This window comes from Diabrotica undecimpunctata, chromosome 8 (assembly GCF_040954645.1).
Source record: "Diabrotica undecimpunctata isolate CICGRU chromosome 8, icDiaUnde3, whole genome shotgun sequence".
NCBI lineage: Eukaryota > Metazoa > Arthropoda > Insecta > Coleoptera > Chrysomelidae > Diabrotica > Diabrotica undecimpunctata.
The window spans coordinates 11,101,271-11,116,223 of record NC_092810.1 but is presented as its reverse complement, the minus strand read 5'-3'; the positions used below and the strand labels follow the sequence as shown (position 1 = coordinate 11,116,223).

Sequence of the window (14,953 nt, the reverse complement as noted above, 5' to 3'; positions counted from 1 at the left end):
GACGATTATTTGCTTCCCACCACATTCTATACATAAAATGCAACCGTTGGATGTTGCTTTTATGGCACCGCTGAAAACTTAATACGCACAAGAAATAGAAAACTGGCTTAGATAAAATCAGTTGCGTGTTGTGTCGCCTTATGCCGTTGCCAGTATTTTTTGTAAAGCGTATAACAAAGCTGCGACGATGGAAATATCTTGCAATGGTTTCCGAAAAACTGGACTGGTCCCTATTTGTCGCCATATTTTTAGGGACTTTGAATTTGGAATTCAAGAGCACTTAAAAACACAAAACGAAAGGGACGAACAAATAATAGAACCAAACCATGAACAACCAAATCATCCAATGGGAGAACATAGAACTCCTAGTTCACTAATACCTCATCAACAACTTGTTTCTCCGAAAGACATCTGTCCAATCCCTACATACAAGAGAGATACCACTAAAAAAAACACATGCCAGATCAGGCAAGGCTTCAGTAATTACTCTAACACCCTACAAAGAAGATTTAGAGCAAATTTTGCAGAAGAAAAAAGCAAAAAAACTAGTACCCCAGCTAAACTTGGATTGTGTATTTACTCCAGAAAAAAAAACAGTTCAACAAAAGGTATTAGATAAAATAAAAACTGCAACGCCCGAAGAAGAAATAGCAGATGAAGACGTAGGTCAACTTTCTACATAAAAAAGCAAAACATCAAGAAGGAAGCGGAAAGTTTCTTCGAGTTCAAGCTCAGATAGCAGTGAAGACTTTCCATTAGCTGATTCATCGTCCAACGAAAGTGGAAAAAACGAAGCCGAATGTTTATCTTGCACCGGCCAATTTTCCGACCATAGATATGGCGAACATTCATTAAAATAGGACGGCTGTGTTGGATAGGACATGTAGAAAGAATGGAAGAAGGCGAAATACCAAACAAAATATTCAAACAGATGCCAGTAGGAAAAAGAACAAGAGGAAGACCGAAGCTGGGATACTTAGAACAAATAGAAAATGAAACAGCAACCTTAAAAATAAAAAACTGGAGAAAAAAAACCCGAAACAGATCAGAATGGAGAAGAATCCTGGAACAGGCCAAGACCCAAAAAGGGTTGTCGAGCCAGTGATGATGATGATGATGAGATATGGCGAACGATGGGCAAAGTGTTACCAATGTGGCAGGTGGGCACATGAAGACTGTGGAGAAATAAAGTCCAGCACATTTATTTGCCTTTTCTGCGAAGGAAAGGGCTTTTTTGAATAGTATCTTAAATTAAGGTACATGTCTCAAGTTTAGATACCTGGCTATCCCAAATTAGGGCACCTTTTATTTTTAATATTAAATGTCGCAAAAAAATTAAATGTATTTTTTTACAAAAATATATGTTTTATTCGCTTTATTTATTTTTTTTTTGTTGTGTTCTAGAAATTTTTTTTTTTATTTATTTACGCTGCAACCACAAGGGTTATTAGCGACCTAAAAAATATAATACAGGTAAAGGTAGAAAAAATTACAATAATTGATACAGTTCTGAGTCTTTAAGATAACTTATTGTGTTTTTTAATATTCATGTTTTTTCCTAAGACTTGTGATGGAACAGACATGAAGTCAACAGTGATATTATTATTCTTTAGAGGAATTATTTACCGATGAGTCGGAATCTTCTTCCGATAATGAAGTTTTCACTGTAGAGAGTAAACCTATGTGTTTGCCAAGTTTTCGTATTAATTTGGTGCTTATGGTTTTCATTCTTTTGTCGATGTAGTATGAATGTAATTCCGTTAGAAACTTTATAAGTACATAAGAGTCTTCTGAGTACAATTTTGTTACGCTGATTATGTCTTTTGATCCTTGTATATTTTCGAATAGATCCACTACTTGATCGAAGCTTAACAATTGCTTTTCCCTTTTTACATATTCTCTAACTGGTTCCAATAATGTTTGGAGATTTGGTATATCATTTCTTAAGTTTTTGTCATCAGTTTTGGTTTTTTTCTTTAATTGAAGCTTAGGTTTTTCAAAGTTTTCTTCGGAGGGTGGCGTGATTGCATCTTCTAGGGTTCTTTTTCCGGTTGCTTTGTTCGAAGTTACTTGGGGTTCGTAAGAATTCAAATGTGTATTTTTATTTAAAGGTAAGTGTTGACTTGTTTCGGGTAAGGTTGATTTATGTTTTTGGGTATTAGAGGATGAATCAGACGATGTAGGTGTTGCGATTGTAGTGTTAACTGAAGAAGTGGTCAAATGTATGGATGTATTTTGTAGTGAGCACTGTTGGGTTTGGTTTATTGATAAATTTGGGATTGCTACTCTTTGTAATGTGGTTTGAGAAGACGTAGTAAGTGTGGAGGGAGTGGTATTTGAGATTGCGGGAGTATTTTGTAGATTATCTTGTTGAGTATGATTTATTGATGAATTTTGTCTTATTTCTGTTTGCATTGCACTATCATTGTGAGGATGGTTAGAAGGTGAAATATTTGGACAATTAGCTGCCTGGTGTCCAGTTAATTTGCATTTGAAACAATTTTCGTTTTGGGCTATAAATATGCGGTATGATGTTTGTTCCAACTCGATAATAAAAGATTCAGGTAGTACAAAGTTGTCTGGAAAAGGTGAAACGAAAATTTGTCTTCGGAAGCTTAGAATATGACTAAAGGCAGGGTTGGTTGCTCCTATCCGTAGATATGATATGTCTGAGAGAGGATTTAAACCTAGTTTTATTAATTCGTCCATTATTATGTTAGAAGGTATGCTTGGACATACATTGGACAGAATTAAGCGGACTGATGGAGTTATTAATCTTCTCGCTTCTAGTATATTTCCATTTACTATTATTTTCTTTGTTTCTGCTATGAATTTATCTACTAGGTTTTTGGATGATAGATATATGCATATTCTACCGTTTGATATACGGGATGCGAAAATTATATTTTTCGGTTCTATATGCTGACTCAATCCTTCAAGATAGTCATTAATTGTACAATTCTCTAGAGTGTTAAACAAAATAGCTTGATCTCTGCTTGGGATTAATATACTACGTGGTTGACTAACTGCTTTTGAGTATGATGCATTTTGTGGTAGCTGATTGGAAGATGACATCTTTTAAATGGATTTTAAAATCCGACTAAAACCGGTGCTGTTTTACAGCTTTCGTTGAGATACCAGTTCATGTAAATTGGATAATACTTATAACTGATTGCAGTTGTTTACTTAAATATATAAATCCAAATAGATGAAAAAAGTATACGTTATCTACTCACGATTCCAATATTCAGTATACAAATCACTTTCACTTTTATACTTAATTACTTTTCTTAAGTTATTAAACCACTATAAAATTAACTTCTTTGCGAGCTATTTTAGATTAGACTCGAACATGATTTTGATTTTAATATAATTCACTATTTACATGTTCAGAACTGAAGAAATAATCGTTTAAATATTTAAATTTTTAAGAGAAACTTTGAAATGCGTCTAAACACTTTGACAGTTTTTTGACGTTTCTAGGTTTCTAGAAACATTAAATTTAAGTTTTTGAAATAAATGTTTTAAAAACTTTTGAATATTCTGTTTTATATTTGTTTTTAAAAAAAAAAAAAAAAAAAAACAAAAAAAAAACAAGTGTCTCAAATTTGGTGCCTTTCCTCTAACTAAAGTACTACTATTTCAAATTTTAAACTTTTTAATAGATTGTAAACTATTGCAACTCATAGCAATTAGTGTAGCTACTAAATCCATCCTGTATGGCTATACCTACTACGGCTACTGTCAATTTTAATTTAAAAAACATAAAAATCTTATACATATATTTAACACCGTTTGGTGCTGTAATATAATTATATCAAGCGTGACTTACTCCGATCCACTGCTTTCAATGGACGCAGTTTCAATCGCATAACTATTCACACTGTTTATCATATAAATTCGCTTCAGCTTCTGCTTAAACTTCACCATAGTCCCGCGAAAGCTCACAAACTGGTACCGTGTTACATTTGCGGTCTCCATCGACACAATAAAACAAAAATCCCAAAACGGAACTACTTATCACAGATAAAGATCCAAAAATAAAATAAACTATCCTTTAGTAAGACGGGAAACTTGCAAGATTAATTTTGTTGTGTGGTATAAATATATCAATAATATATGTGAACCAGACGTTTGCTTTATCTACGTGTTTACTGATATTATTACGTTTTGGTAATAAATGCGTTTACCTGGTAATCTTTGCAGATGTTTTAATATCTGCTTGATAAAGTATTTACAATGTTGATGAATCAACTCAGATTTAGAAAATTACGTTCTAAAAAAATATTGATTTATGAGGATAATGTTTTAATAATTCGGTAGAAGTTAATATTCTACACAAACTTTTCTATCTGGCTTAATCTTTATCGCATTTTTTGTGATAATTTGATAATTTACTCAATAAAAAATATTATATAAGTAAAATTATCGACGACGAGTGCCCTTGTTTTAATTGTCAATGAGATTTTGAAGATATTTCGATATGGCCCCATCTTATATACTGTAACCTCGGAAACCTTTTTTGGATGGTGCAAGAAAGGTCAACAAAGGAGACACTGCGGACGGCGGCCAGATGGTTGGTGGAGAGCGAGTCGTGGGTTCGAAACTAGCTTTTGGAACCGGGAATGGTCCAACGGACGAAATAAGTAAAGATAGTACAGGATAAGACGTATTAGAAAAGATACCGAAATAAACAAAAAGATAGATGGGTAAAATTACCAAACATAAGATAAGATAAGGGTTTAAGGAGAAAATTAAGAAACCTAGAAAAGAAGAAAAGATAAGGAAAAATATTTTGGTTCTGAGACCAAATGCAAGGAAAGATACCAACAGTTAATTATTAAATAATTTTGGTCAACACACTATATAAACAAATAATAAATATATTAGGTGGACTCGGTCCACCTGCTTACCTAAGAAACTTAATCAGCCAGATCTTTCTCCTGGTCAAAGGTATAGTAATAATTGAAAGTAAAAAAGCAAATATTCAGAGTTATTATGTTATCAGGAAACTTGTTAGGAATTATGTCATTGTAAAGGTCTTGTCAAGCAGAATTTAGAACTGGATACGGAACAAACGATCATTTGCAAACCATTAAGTCGTTGATTGAAAAAACCATTGAATATAATAGACCCCTGAATCTTGTCTTTGTCGACTTTGAAAAAGCATTTGATATGGTCAATCAAAGTGAAATGCTCCAAGCTTTAACACAATGTAGATCACCGATACATATCCCTCATCAGATACATCTATCAGCATGCTACAGCCTGTGTAAGACTTAATGAAGATACTGGGACCTTTCGTATTGAAAGAGGCGTTCGGCAAGGAGACAACATGTCTCCTAAATTATTTACAACTTTACTAGAATACGCTTGTAAAACAATAGATTGGAACGAAAAGGGCATCAATGTAGATGGAAAATTTTTAAATAACCTTAAATTTGCAGACGATATCGTTCTTATTGCAGACAGCTTTGATCAGACACAGATAATGCTCCAAGAACTCCATACTGCCACAAAAAGGTAGAAGAAAAAAATATTGAGCCAGTTGACTCCTATAAATACTTGGGCCATGAGATCACAATAAGTCGAGACAACCAAACAATCGATCTGAAAAGAAGAATAAACCTCGCTTGGGCTGCATTTGGAAAGATGAAGGATATTTTTAGGTCTAAGATTCCAATGTGTCTGAAAAGAAAAGTATTTAATCAGTGTATTTTGCCAGTGATGACCTACGGAGCAGAAACCCTAACACTCACAAGAACAACAGTGAGTAAACTATAAGTTGCGGAAAGGGCAATAGAGAGAATAATGTTAGGGATTTCTCTACGTGATAGAATACCCAATGCTACTATAGGCAAAAGATTACGAGTAGCAGACGTTATTGAAAGGATAACAACACTAAAGTGGAACTGGGCAGGTCATGTAGCAAGATCACTTGAGTGGACAAAAAGAATTTTGGAATGGAGACTCCTAATACAAGCTAACAGAAATAGAGGTCGACCCCCAACGAGATGGACAGATGACATAAAAAGAGTGACTACAAATTGGATTCAGATGGCGCAAAATCGGACTAAGTGGAAAAGCATGCGAGAGGCCTATGTTCAGCAGTGGACGTTAGAGGCTAGTTGATAATGATGATGAAAGGTCTTGTAAAACCAGAATTGTCAGTATGGTTCTGAAATTATTTTATTGTTGCATTTTTACGGTATCTACTATTTTTAATGGGAAATAACCACAATTTAAATTGAAAGTACCTTTATTTTGACGTTTAGTTGAGTAAGTTTATTTCTACTTTGAAAACAGTTCTCAAAGTACAATTTACACATTGTGTAAACACAATATAACCAATATTCTGGCTTTTGTTTTTTTATGACTAAACTACCCCCATGATGATAATATTATATATATATATATATATATATATATATATATATATATATATATATATATATATATATATATAATGGCTATACACCCCAGTGTGGGGTTAAACCGCAAATGCTTTCTAGATCCTATTTCTTAAGTGGATCAGTCTTTTTTGTTTATCTTATCTTCTTGACAATATCTCTCTCTTTTTCCTGTCTCTAGCTCTTCCTCTCCATTCTCTGACTCCTACCCTTTGGAGGTCTTCTTCAACTTCTTGCAGCCACTTTGATTTCGGTCTTCCCCTTCTCTTTCTTCCTCCTGGATTCCATTTTATCATTGCCTATGTCACTGCCTCATCGCCTGCTCGCCAAATGTGACCTAACCATCTAACTCTGCATTGCTTTATTTTAGTTACGATGTCTTCCTTAAGTTCTTCCTTAATTTCTGCATTTGTTCTGCTTCTATATTCATTTTGCTCTGTTCTGATTGGTCCTAGTATGGTTCTCATAATCTTTTTCTCTGCTTTTCTTAAGTCTTCTTCATCTTTTTTAACCATCGTCATTGTTTCTCCTACATATAATAATATTGGCCTAATTATGGTGTTATAAATGCTCATCTTACTTTTTTTAGTCAGTGTGATGATAATATTACGTAGACATAAATTAAGTAGGTAAAATATTAAACAAACTTACTTTTTATTAAATTTTAGTCCTCAATAAAAACGATGTAACCTTGTAAAACAACACACTAATCTCACAAAACACATCACGGAGCTATAAAAAACTAGAAAATCATTCGCGTGCCGCTGATGCTCGTCTACTAACTGCAATCAGCTGGTAGGATTTTCTCATTTTTATTCCGGATGTGTTATTTTTAAAAAAAGTATTCCCGGAAACGCGCACTCAGAGGATAACTCGCAAAGTGTTATGACAGTCCTATCTAAAATAAAACGGAAAATCCGAGGAAAATGTCCAATGCGAACAAATTGATTGTGCTTGGATAATAGAAAATGTCCTAAAACGAACTCGTAATTGCTTCCACCTTTATCAGAGTAAATGAACGTGCCACACGTTTTCTTAATATAAAAGCATTATGGGATAGTATGAAATTTTATGGATATTGGAAACAATTACAAAGTATATAAAAAGAGTATTTAACAATAAAAAAGTTCATGTCATGTTGCAAATAATTAACTTTACCACTATTATATAAGAAAATTATCTCGAGCAAAATGATTTGTTTGATAACAATTTTTTCTATATTTAATTTTAAAAGTCTTCATTGTTCTGAGAAATCTCATTTTGCTAGCTTTGATTCGATAAACGATATCATTCTTAATAATCCACACGATAAGGCTGACGTTTTCAAAAGCTCACATCAGGCCGTACTTATTTCCCCAAACAATGTCGCTAGAGTGGCCAATCACAGCGAAGATTGTCACTCTGGTTGGCCAATAACAAAGAGTTTTATTAATTATGTTTTCATTGACCTTCCGACGGAAGATTACTGCGGAGATGCAATCAAGAAATGCATAAAAAGGCAGCGCATCTTCCGATCGGGATCACCTGCAATCAGCAAGATTATAGAGAGAGTAATACTCAGCAGACTCCAAGCTTAAACAGACAGACATAATACCCGAAGCCCAATTCGGTTTTAGATCGGAACACTCCAGTGAGCTAGAAGTACTCAGACTAACAGTGTACATAGCAGCTAGATTTAATGATAAACAATTCACAGGAGCTGCCTTTCTAGATGTAAGCAAAGCTTTCGGCAGAGTCTGGCATAAAGGACTAATCTACAAAATGAGAAGATACGGTTACAGCGGAGCAATGACAAGACTAATCTCTTCGTACTTGAGCAATCGTAGTTTCAGAGTTCGAATAGGACAAGTCCTATCCGAACTCAGGAACCCGGAGGCTGGAATGCCACAGGGAGCGGTACTGTCACCTCTACTGTACACGATATACACAGCACACATACTTAGAATACCAGGTACACTACTAAGCCTCTATGCTGACGACACAGCGATAGCGGCCAAACATAGAAATGTAGATATAGCGGTAAACAACTTACATACTGCTAGACGACATAGAAGAATGGAGTTTAAAATGGAAAATCGCTATAAACTCCGAAAAGACACAGGCTGTACTTTTCAAAAAAAGGCACCAACAACCAGAAGAACAGGTGACTGTGCAACATATTCCCATCGAATGGAAAAGCGAAGCAAAATACCTTGGAGTAATCATGGACACAGGCCTAACGTTTAGTAAACATGTAGACGCTACAGTACAAAAAGCCAACATGGCAAGAGCATCAATAAGAGACCTAGCAGGAAGAAAAAGCAAACTTAGAATAAAAACAAAAACAAGATTATTAAATAGTATTATTCTTCCTATACTAAGATATGCATCTCTAGCATGGGGAGACATATGTAATACATCAAAAAAGAAAATAAAAGCGGCACACAAAAACAGCCTAAAAGAAACAGTCAACGTACCGAGATACGTTGCAGAAAGATTCCTCTTTAGAGAACTACAACAAATCAGAGTGACTGATATAATGAATGATGTCAGTTGTGATGTCTATATTTGTTTTATTGACTACGCCAAGGCATTTGACCGTTGTCAGCACCAGAAGATGGTCACCGCACTACAAAGAGTAGGATTGGATGAGAAGGACATTCGGATCATCATGAATTTATACTGGAACCAGCGTGCTCAAGTCAAGGTCGAAGACCAGCTGACCGACCAAGTGAAGATCATGCGAGGAGTAAGGCAAGGATGTGTGCTATCGCCGACTCTTTTCAATATATACTCTGAGGAGATTTTTAATGAAGCCCTCACAAATCTAGACATGAGAATCCGAGTGAACGGTGAATACATCAATAATATCCGCTACGCCGATGACACTGTGTTACTAGCAACCAGCCTAAGCGATCTGCAGGCCTTACTAGACCGAGTGCGAACTGTCAGAGTAACAAACGGAGTGAACCTTAATATTAAGAAAACTCATTTCATGGTTGTCAGCCGTACAAATTTAGATCCCGGGGCACTAATGGCAGGTAGCGAAGAGATCCAGAGAGTCGACAGATTCACTTACCTCGGAACTACCCTCAACGTACAATGGGACTACGCTCAAGAGATCAGATCCAGAATTGAAATGGCACGGTCTACATTTATTAAGTTGAGATCCTTGCTGTGCTGCAGTGATCTCAGTTTGGGAACCAAGATGCGGATAGTGAGGTGCTACGTTCTTCCAGTGTTACTATATGGAGTTGAAGCCTGGACACTGACGCAAGCCACTGAAAAACGAATCGAAGCCTTCGAGATGTGGATATACAGAAGGATACTAAAAATATCTTATGTGGACCATGTCACCAACGTTGAGGTCCTACAGCGCATGACAAAAGAAAAAGAAGTGCTTAATTTAATTAAACAACGTAAGCTTGAGTACCTCGGCCACGTGATGCGGAACGAAAAAAATATCGAATTCTTCAACTCGTTATGCAGGGTAAAGTATTTGGCAGAAGAGGACCGGGACGCCGTCGTATCTCGTGGTTGAAAAATCTCCGACAATGGTTTGGGATGACCTCAGCGGAGCTGTTTCGCAGAGCAGTCAACAAAACCATGATAGCCTTGATGATCGCCAACATCCGGACCGGATAAGGCACTGAAGAAGAAGAAGATATAATGAAAGAAAAAGCAAAGAAAAAGTTCGCGGAGATAGAGAATCATCCCAGTCACACATTGCGAGAGATCATGAAATACGACGCTTTCCACAGATGAAAGCACAAAAGACCCAAACAACAAATAGTAGAATAAAATCAAAATACTAGAGAGAAAATCAAAAATCACACCAGAGAGAAAACAAAACACCAGAGAGAAAACACTTCTAAAAACAATAACAACGCACAAAAAGATAGTTTGTAGCTCATAACACTTGTGGACAATCCCTAAATACAACGTGGGGCCAATTGCCTTAAGAGGACAAACTCTATATTGTTATATTGTCACATATTGTATATATTTTTCAATGTTATAATGTAGATATTGTACTAATTATGACTTTTTGTTTCAGGGCTACCTACAAAAAAAATCAAAAAACACAAAAACCGGCCTCGGTCACCAAAAAAAATTAAGCAAGCCAACAAAAAAAAACTAACAAAAAACCCCAAAAACTCGGGCAGGTAGGGCCCAACCCCTTGAGCACCAAGTCGCCGAACCGGACGTAGTCTTCATGTCTTTTAAATGATCTAAATCCTGCAAGTGAAGCTTTGGGTTTAAAAGTAATTATCAGAAGACAAAATCGAGGATTATAGGTAAACATAATTATCCAAACGCAAAGATATAGTATGTAGCTGGACAAGAAATCGTACAAGCCAGACAGTTTAAATACTTAAGTTGTCTACTAAATGTTTTCATCATAGCTTTTATGTTAAATTATTATGTTTCTATTCTTATATTAAAAACACTTGTTTTATTAAAAAAAAACGCAATAACGCTATATATATATATATATATATATATATATATATATATATATATATATATATATATATATATATATATATATATATATATATATTAAGTCATTAAAACTATTTATAAAATTTATAAAACAGGAATATGGCCATATATTTGTATTTGAGGCAGTTTAATCAGCGTTTCGAGTATAAAATTTGGATTGCAAAAATTTAACAGAAACCGCCAAACATGTTTTTCCTGTAATTATGAATAACCTCGTGTAAATAGAACATGAATTAAATTTATGAAATTTTTTTGGCAGAAGTAAGTGATATTTCCAATAAAAAACTGAGTTATACAAAACTATGAAATTTAATAGAATAGAATAGAAATATGCTTTATTGTTACTGAAAATTGTACAATTTTATGGACAAAGCTTACAAGAAGTCAAAAAAAAAGTAATAACAAGTAAAATTTACTAAAATTACATAAATCTTCAATACCACAGAATCACAAAATAAAAGATAATAAAATATACAATCCATTGCAAAATTTCACTAAATTGCAAATTGCATAATAAAACCTTACGAACCAGTTTATGAATAAGTGTACGCTGCTGCACGTGATACCCAAATATATATAAAAATAGTTTGTATATAAACGTACTGTAATTTCTTAGTTATTCGTTAAGAAACTCTTCCACTGAATAATATGGTCTTTCAGATAGATAGGCAAACAAACGCCTACTGTATCACTTTTCTTTGTATTTGAGACATGTTGTGCAAGGGACCACGTTTTTTCTCTCCTTTCGATAGCATTTCGGTGTTCTTCTCATCTAACATAGATTCTTTGATTAGTCGTAATCAAATAAAAACGTAATCCTTAATGCATTATGGATCATTTCGGACTGCGCAAATAAGGATAATTAAATCATAAAACTAAGAAAAAATAGACATGTAATATCGTAATACGACATTTAAGTAAAATTTAAGAAAGCAAAACCGTGTAAACGTAAAAGTATAAACGGATCTGAAATAATAAACTTGCTTTTCTAAACAATGACCTTTGTCTAAACACTATACTTTGATCTTGACATAAACTCGTTACCAGCTGATGCCTAAAATATTAAACACGAAAATTACTGTGTACAAACAAAAGTCGACAATTTTCAATGTCACGACGACAAACTCATAGAATATTTAATATAGACTCCCCCCATACTTTCAACAAACTTTTCAGAAAATATCAAAGCTTGAAATATGTATTTGGAAGTAGTTAATAAAGTTTCAGTATTGTACGCGGTTTTAACTGATGTTTAATAACGTTTAAGTCCTACTCGGATACAAAACTTTAGTAGATGTAACCTGTACAAAGTTTGTTCGTTTAAAATTAATGTGAAGACGAACAAATCAATAAACGTAATTATCACGTAAGCTTAAAACATTCTTACAGGTATATTAGAGTTCTATAAGTAAAGGGCACGGGAACGGGGCCAACTCTTACGGAAATTAACATGGGAAATCGCTAAGGTGCATTCTGGTCATTTTTGGCTCATTTCGTGGTGGGGGTAAAACGGCTTATCGGATCGATGGAAAGGGGAGGTGGTAACGAACATGCTAAAAAATCAAACACAATCTCTTTGTCTTTGTTTTTTGTGTTAACGTATTCGTTATCTCCTCCCCGTTCCAAAGAGCTCTCATACGTCACGATCTGAACAATAACAACAGAGATACGATATAGTGCCGTTTTGGCAATGTCTTTGCGTTTGATTTTTGTTGTAGAATGTTCGTTTTAGCAACCAGAAAACTAATCGTCCCCAAAAGAAGAGGTAGACCCAGAACGAGGTGGATTAGTAAAGTGGAGGAAGACCTTAAACACGTGAAGGTGAGGGACTGGAAAAGAAAAGCACACAATAGAAGCGAATGGAGAAATATTGTCCACCACGTCCTTCAGAGCAGTTAATAATGTTGTATATACATATTTAAGTTGAAGTTAACGGCCTGTTGTGCGTAAAAATCAATAAACATGTTCGCTACCACCTCACCTTTATATCGATACCTCGCACGTCACGATCCGATAAGCCGTTTTACCCCCACCACGAAATGAGCCAAAAATGACCAGAATGCACCTTAGCGATTTCCCGTGTTAATTTCCATAAGAGTTGGCTCCGTTTCCGTGCTGCCCCTTTACTTCCATATGAGATGAAATCACACTTTGTTTCCCTTTAAACTTAAACTGTTTGTTGCATAAGGATAGTATTCAGCATAAGTTTCAGTATTTATCATTTGTTTAATTAAATAATAATGCATATAAATTATATATCTAGGGCGCTGGGCAAGGTTGAAATGGCATTGCTTTATTACCAAACGACGCTGTTCGGTATTTCAGCTTTCACGCTCATTGATAATTAGGACTCAAGACAAATAATTTATTTATTTGTGTTGTTTCCAGTAGTCTTCTGGTTTTTGATGTTTCTGATCTAAGTCATGATAGAGATCTACCTGTCTTGTAGATTTCTGGATTTGGTCTTCGTGCTAATGTTTTAATAGTCGCTCTGAGGAGTCCTGATAGAACGAAATACGTATAAGCCGATAGTGGAAGCACTATACTGAAATCAAATCTAAACTGTTTAATGTTTTATTTGACTGGTTGTCAAAAGGACTTTCAGATAAATATACACTCAGTAAAAGGGGTTAAGTGAGTATACTAAGAATGGGTAAAGAGACCTCAAAACAATTTTTTATGGCGCACTTTCCTGACTCTAAATCAAAACTGATACCACTACAAACATGGCAGCAGATTGAACTAGAGGTCATAACTTATGGTTCTGGAGAAAACTGGCTTTGGTAAAAGAAGTTGTAGGTCAGGATAAAATTAAACGGACAATCAACGCATTTGAGCCATGTAAATCACCGGCTCAGAACAGGATTTATCCAATACTTCTACAGAAAGGAAATTAGCTTCTGTACAAAAGATTATATAGGACTGTGTACATATCAAAAGTATGGAGGTCGAAAAGGGTAGCTTTTATATCCAAATTTATCAAAACCGGAGAGTTAAAAGCCAAGTTTCTGAGGCTAATAAGACTGATCCCATTTGTAGTAAAGACTCGAACTAGAAAAACTGCTCGATAGGAACATTAGGGATGGTGAATTGATTAAATGTCCGATACGTCAGGGACAGTACGCGTATAGAGCAGGATTTTATACCGAAACGGTACTGCACCATTTTGTACAAAAGGTGCAGTGGATTTTGGAAAACCAAAAGGAGATGTTGAGTACATTTTTTGATATAGACGGAGCATTCGATAACATGTCTCAGACTGCATGCTGCGGGACCTTGTAATATACGCACCATTACTAGGAAATACAGTGCCAGCACAGGCAGCGAGAAGTTATTAGGGGGATTCTTATGACCTCTCTTGTAAAATATGATCATTGATGGACTAATAGCTAGACTCAGTACCGATAGACATCATGTTGAAATGTTTAATCTTTCTGATTCTTAAAATTTTTGTTAGTGCTGTACCAAGGTGTGACTACACTATCTAAGAATTTTATTACGTCTAAGAACGCCGTACTTAAGTTCTCAAGTCATTAATTTTATCTGTGTGTTGTTTATGTTAAGAGTATAAAAGAGAGTAAGTGCGTTTTTTGGGCTGATAATAATTTATGAGTTATGCCATTCGATTTTTTTCATATTTACAAATATATATTTCATTTCGTTTTTAAGGCTTTAATTAATTAACCAGCTAAATTATATATTTCCTACATAATGAGTTAGCGCTAAAAGAATTCTTTGTTTTTAATTATTATTGATAAAAATGGATTTGAAAATTTCTAGTGGTAGTAGTAAAGTGGATTTGGTAACTTTAACATCATAATATTTAATACCATATATTGTTAACTAAATTTAAACAAACAATTTTTAACGGGTTTTTGCCCACATATTTAGTGGCTCAATACATGTATACCTAGACACTGATGATGGAATATGGATTCCGAAAACGTTTTGTGATATAGCCCGATTGGGTTTTTAAATTATATACTTTTTATAAAGGATTTTTAATAATTTTTTTTTAATTCTTTAAGTCTCACTTTATTTTCTTTTACTTTTAATTT

General features: G+C 34.6%; 1 protein-coding gene across 7 annotated transcripts in view; it reads right to left on the bottom strand.

Moving 5' to 3' along the window:
• LOC140447185 (uncharacterized) overlaps positions 1–14,953 on the bottom strand; it is a 232,029-nt gene that overhangs the window by 101,471 nt on the left and 115,605 nt on the right. The window contains exon 1 of one of the 7 annotated variants that reach the window (XM_072539693.1): positions 3,833–4,143. The exons of the other annotated variants lie outside the window; for them this stretch is intronic. Coding sequence (XP_072395794.1) covers positions 3,833–3,981 — 149 coding nt within the window. The 5' untranslated portion in view covers positions 3,982–4,143. Of the gene's footprint in view, positions 1–3,832; positions 4,144–14,953 lie in introns of those variants that run through there. 7 annotated transcript variants of the gene reach the window in all.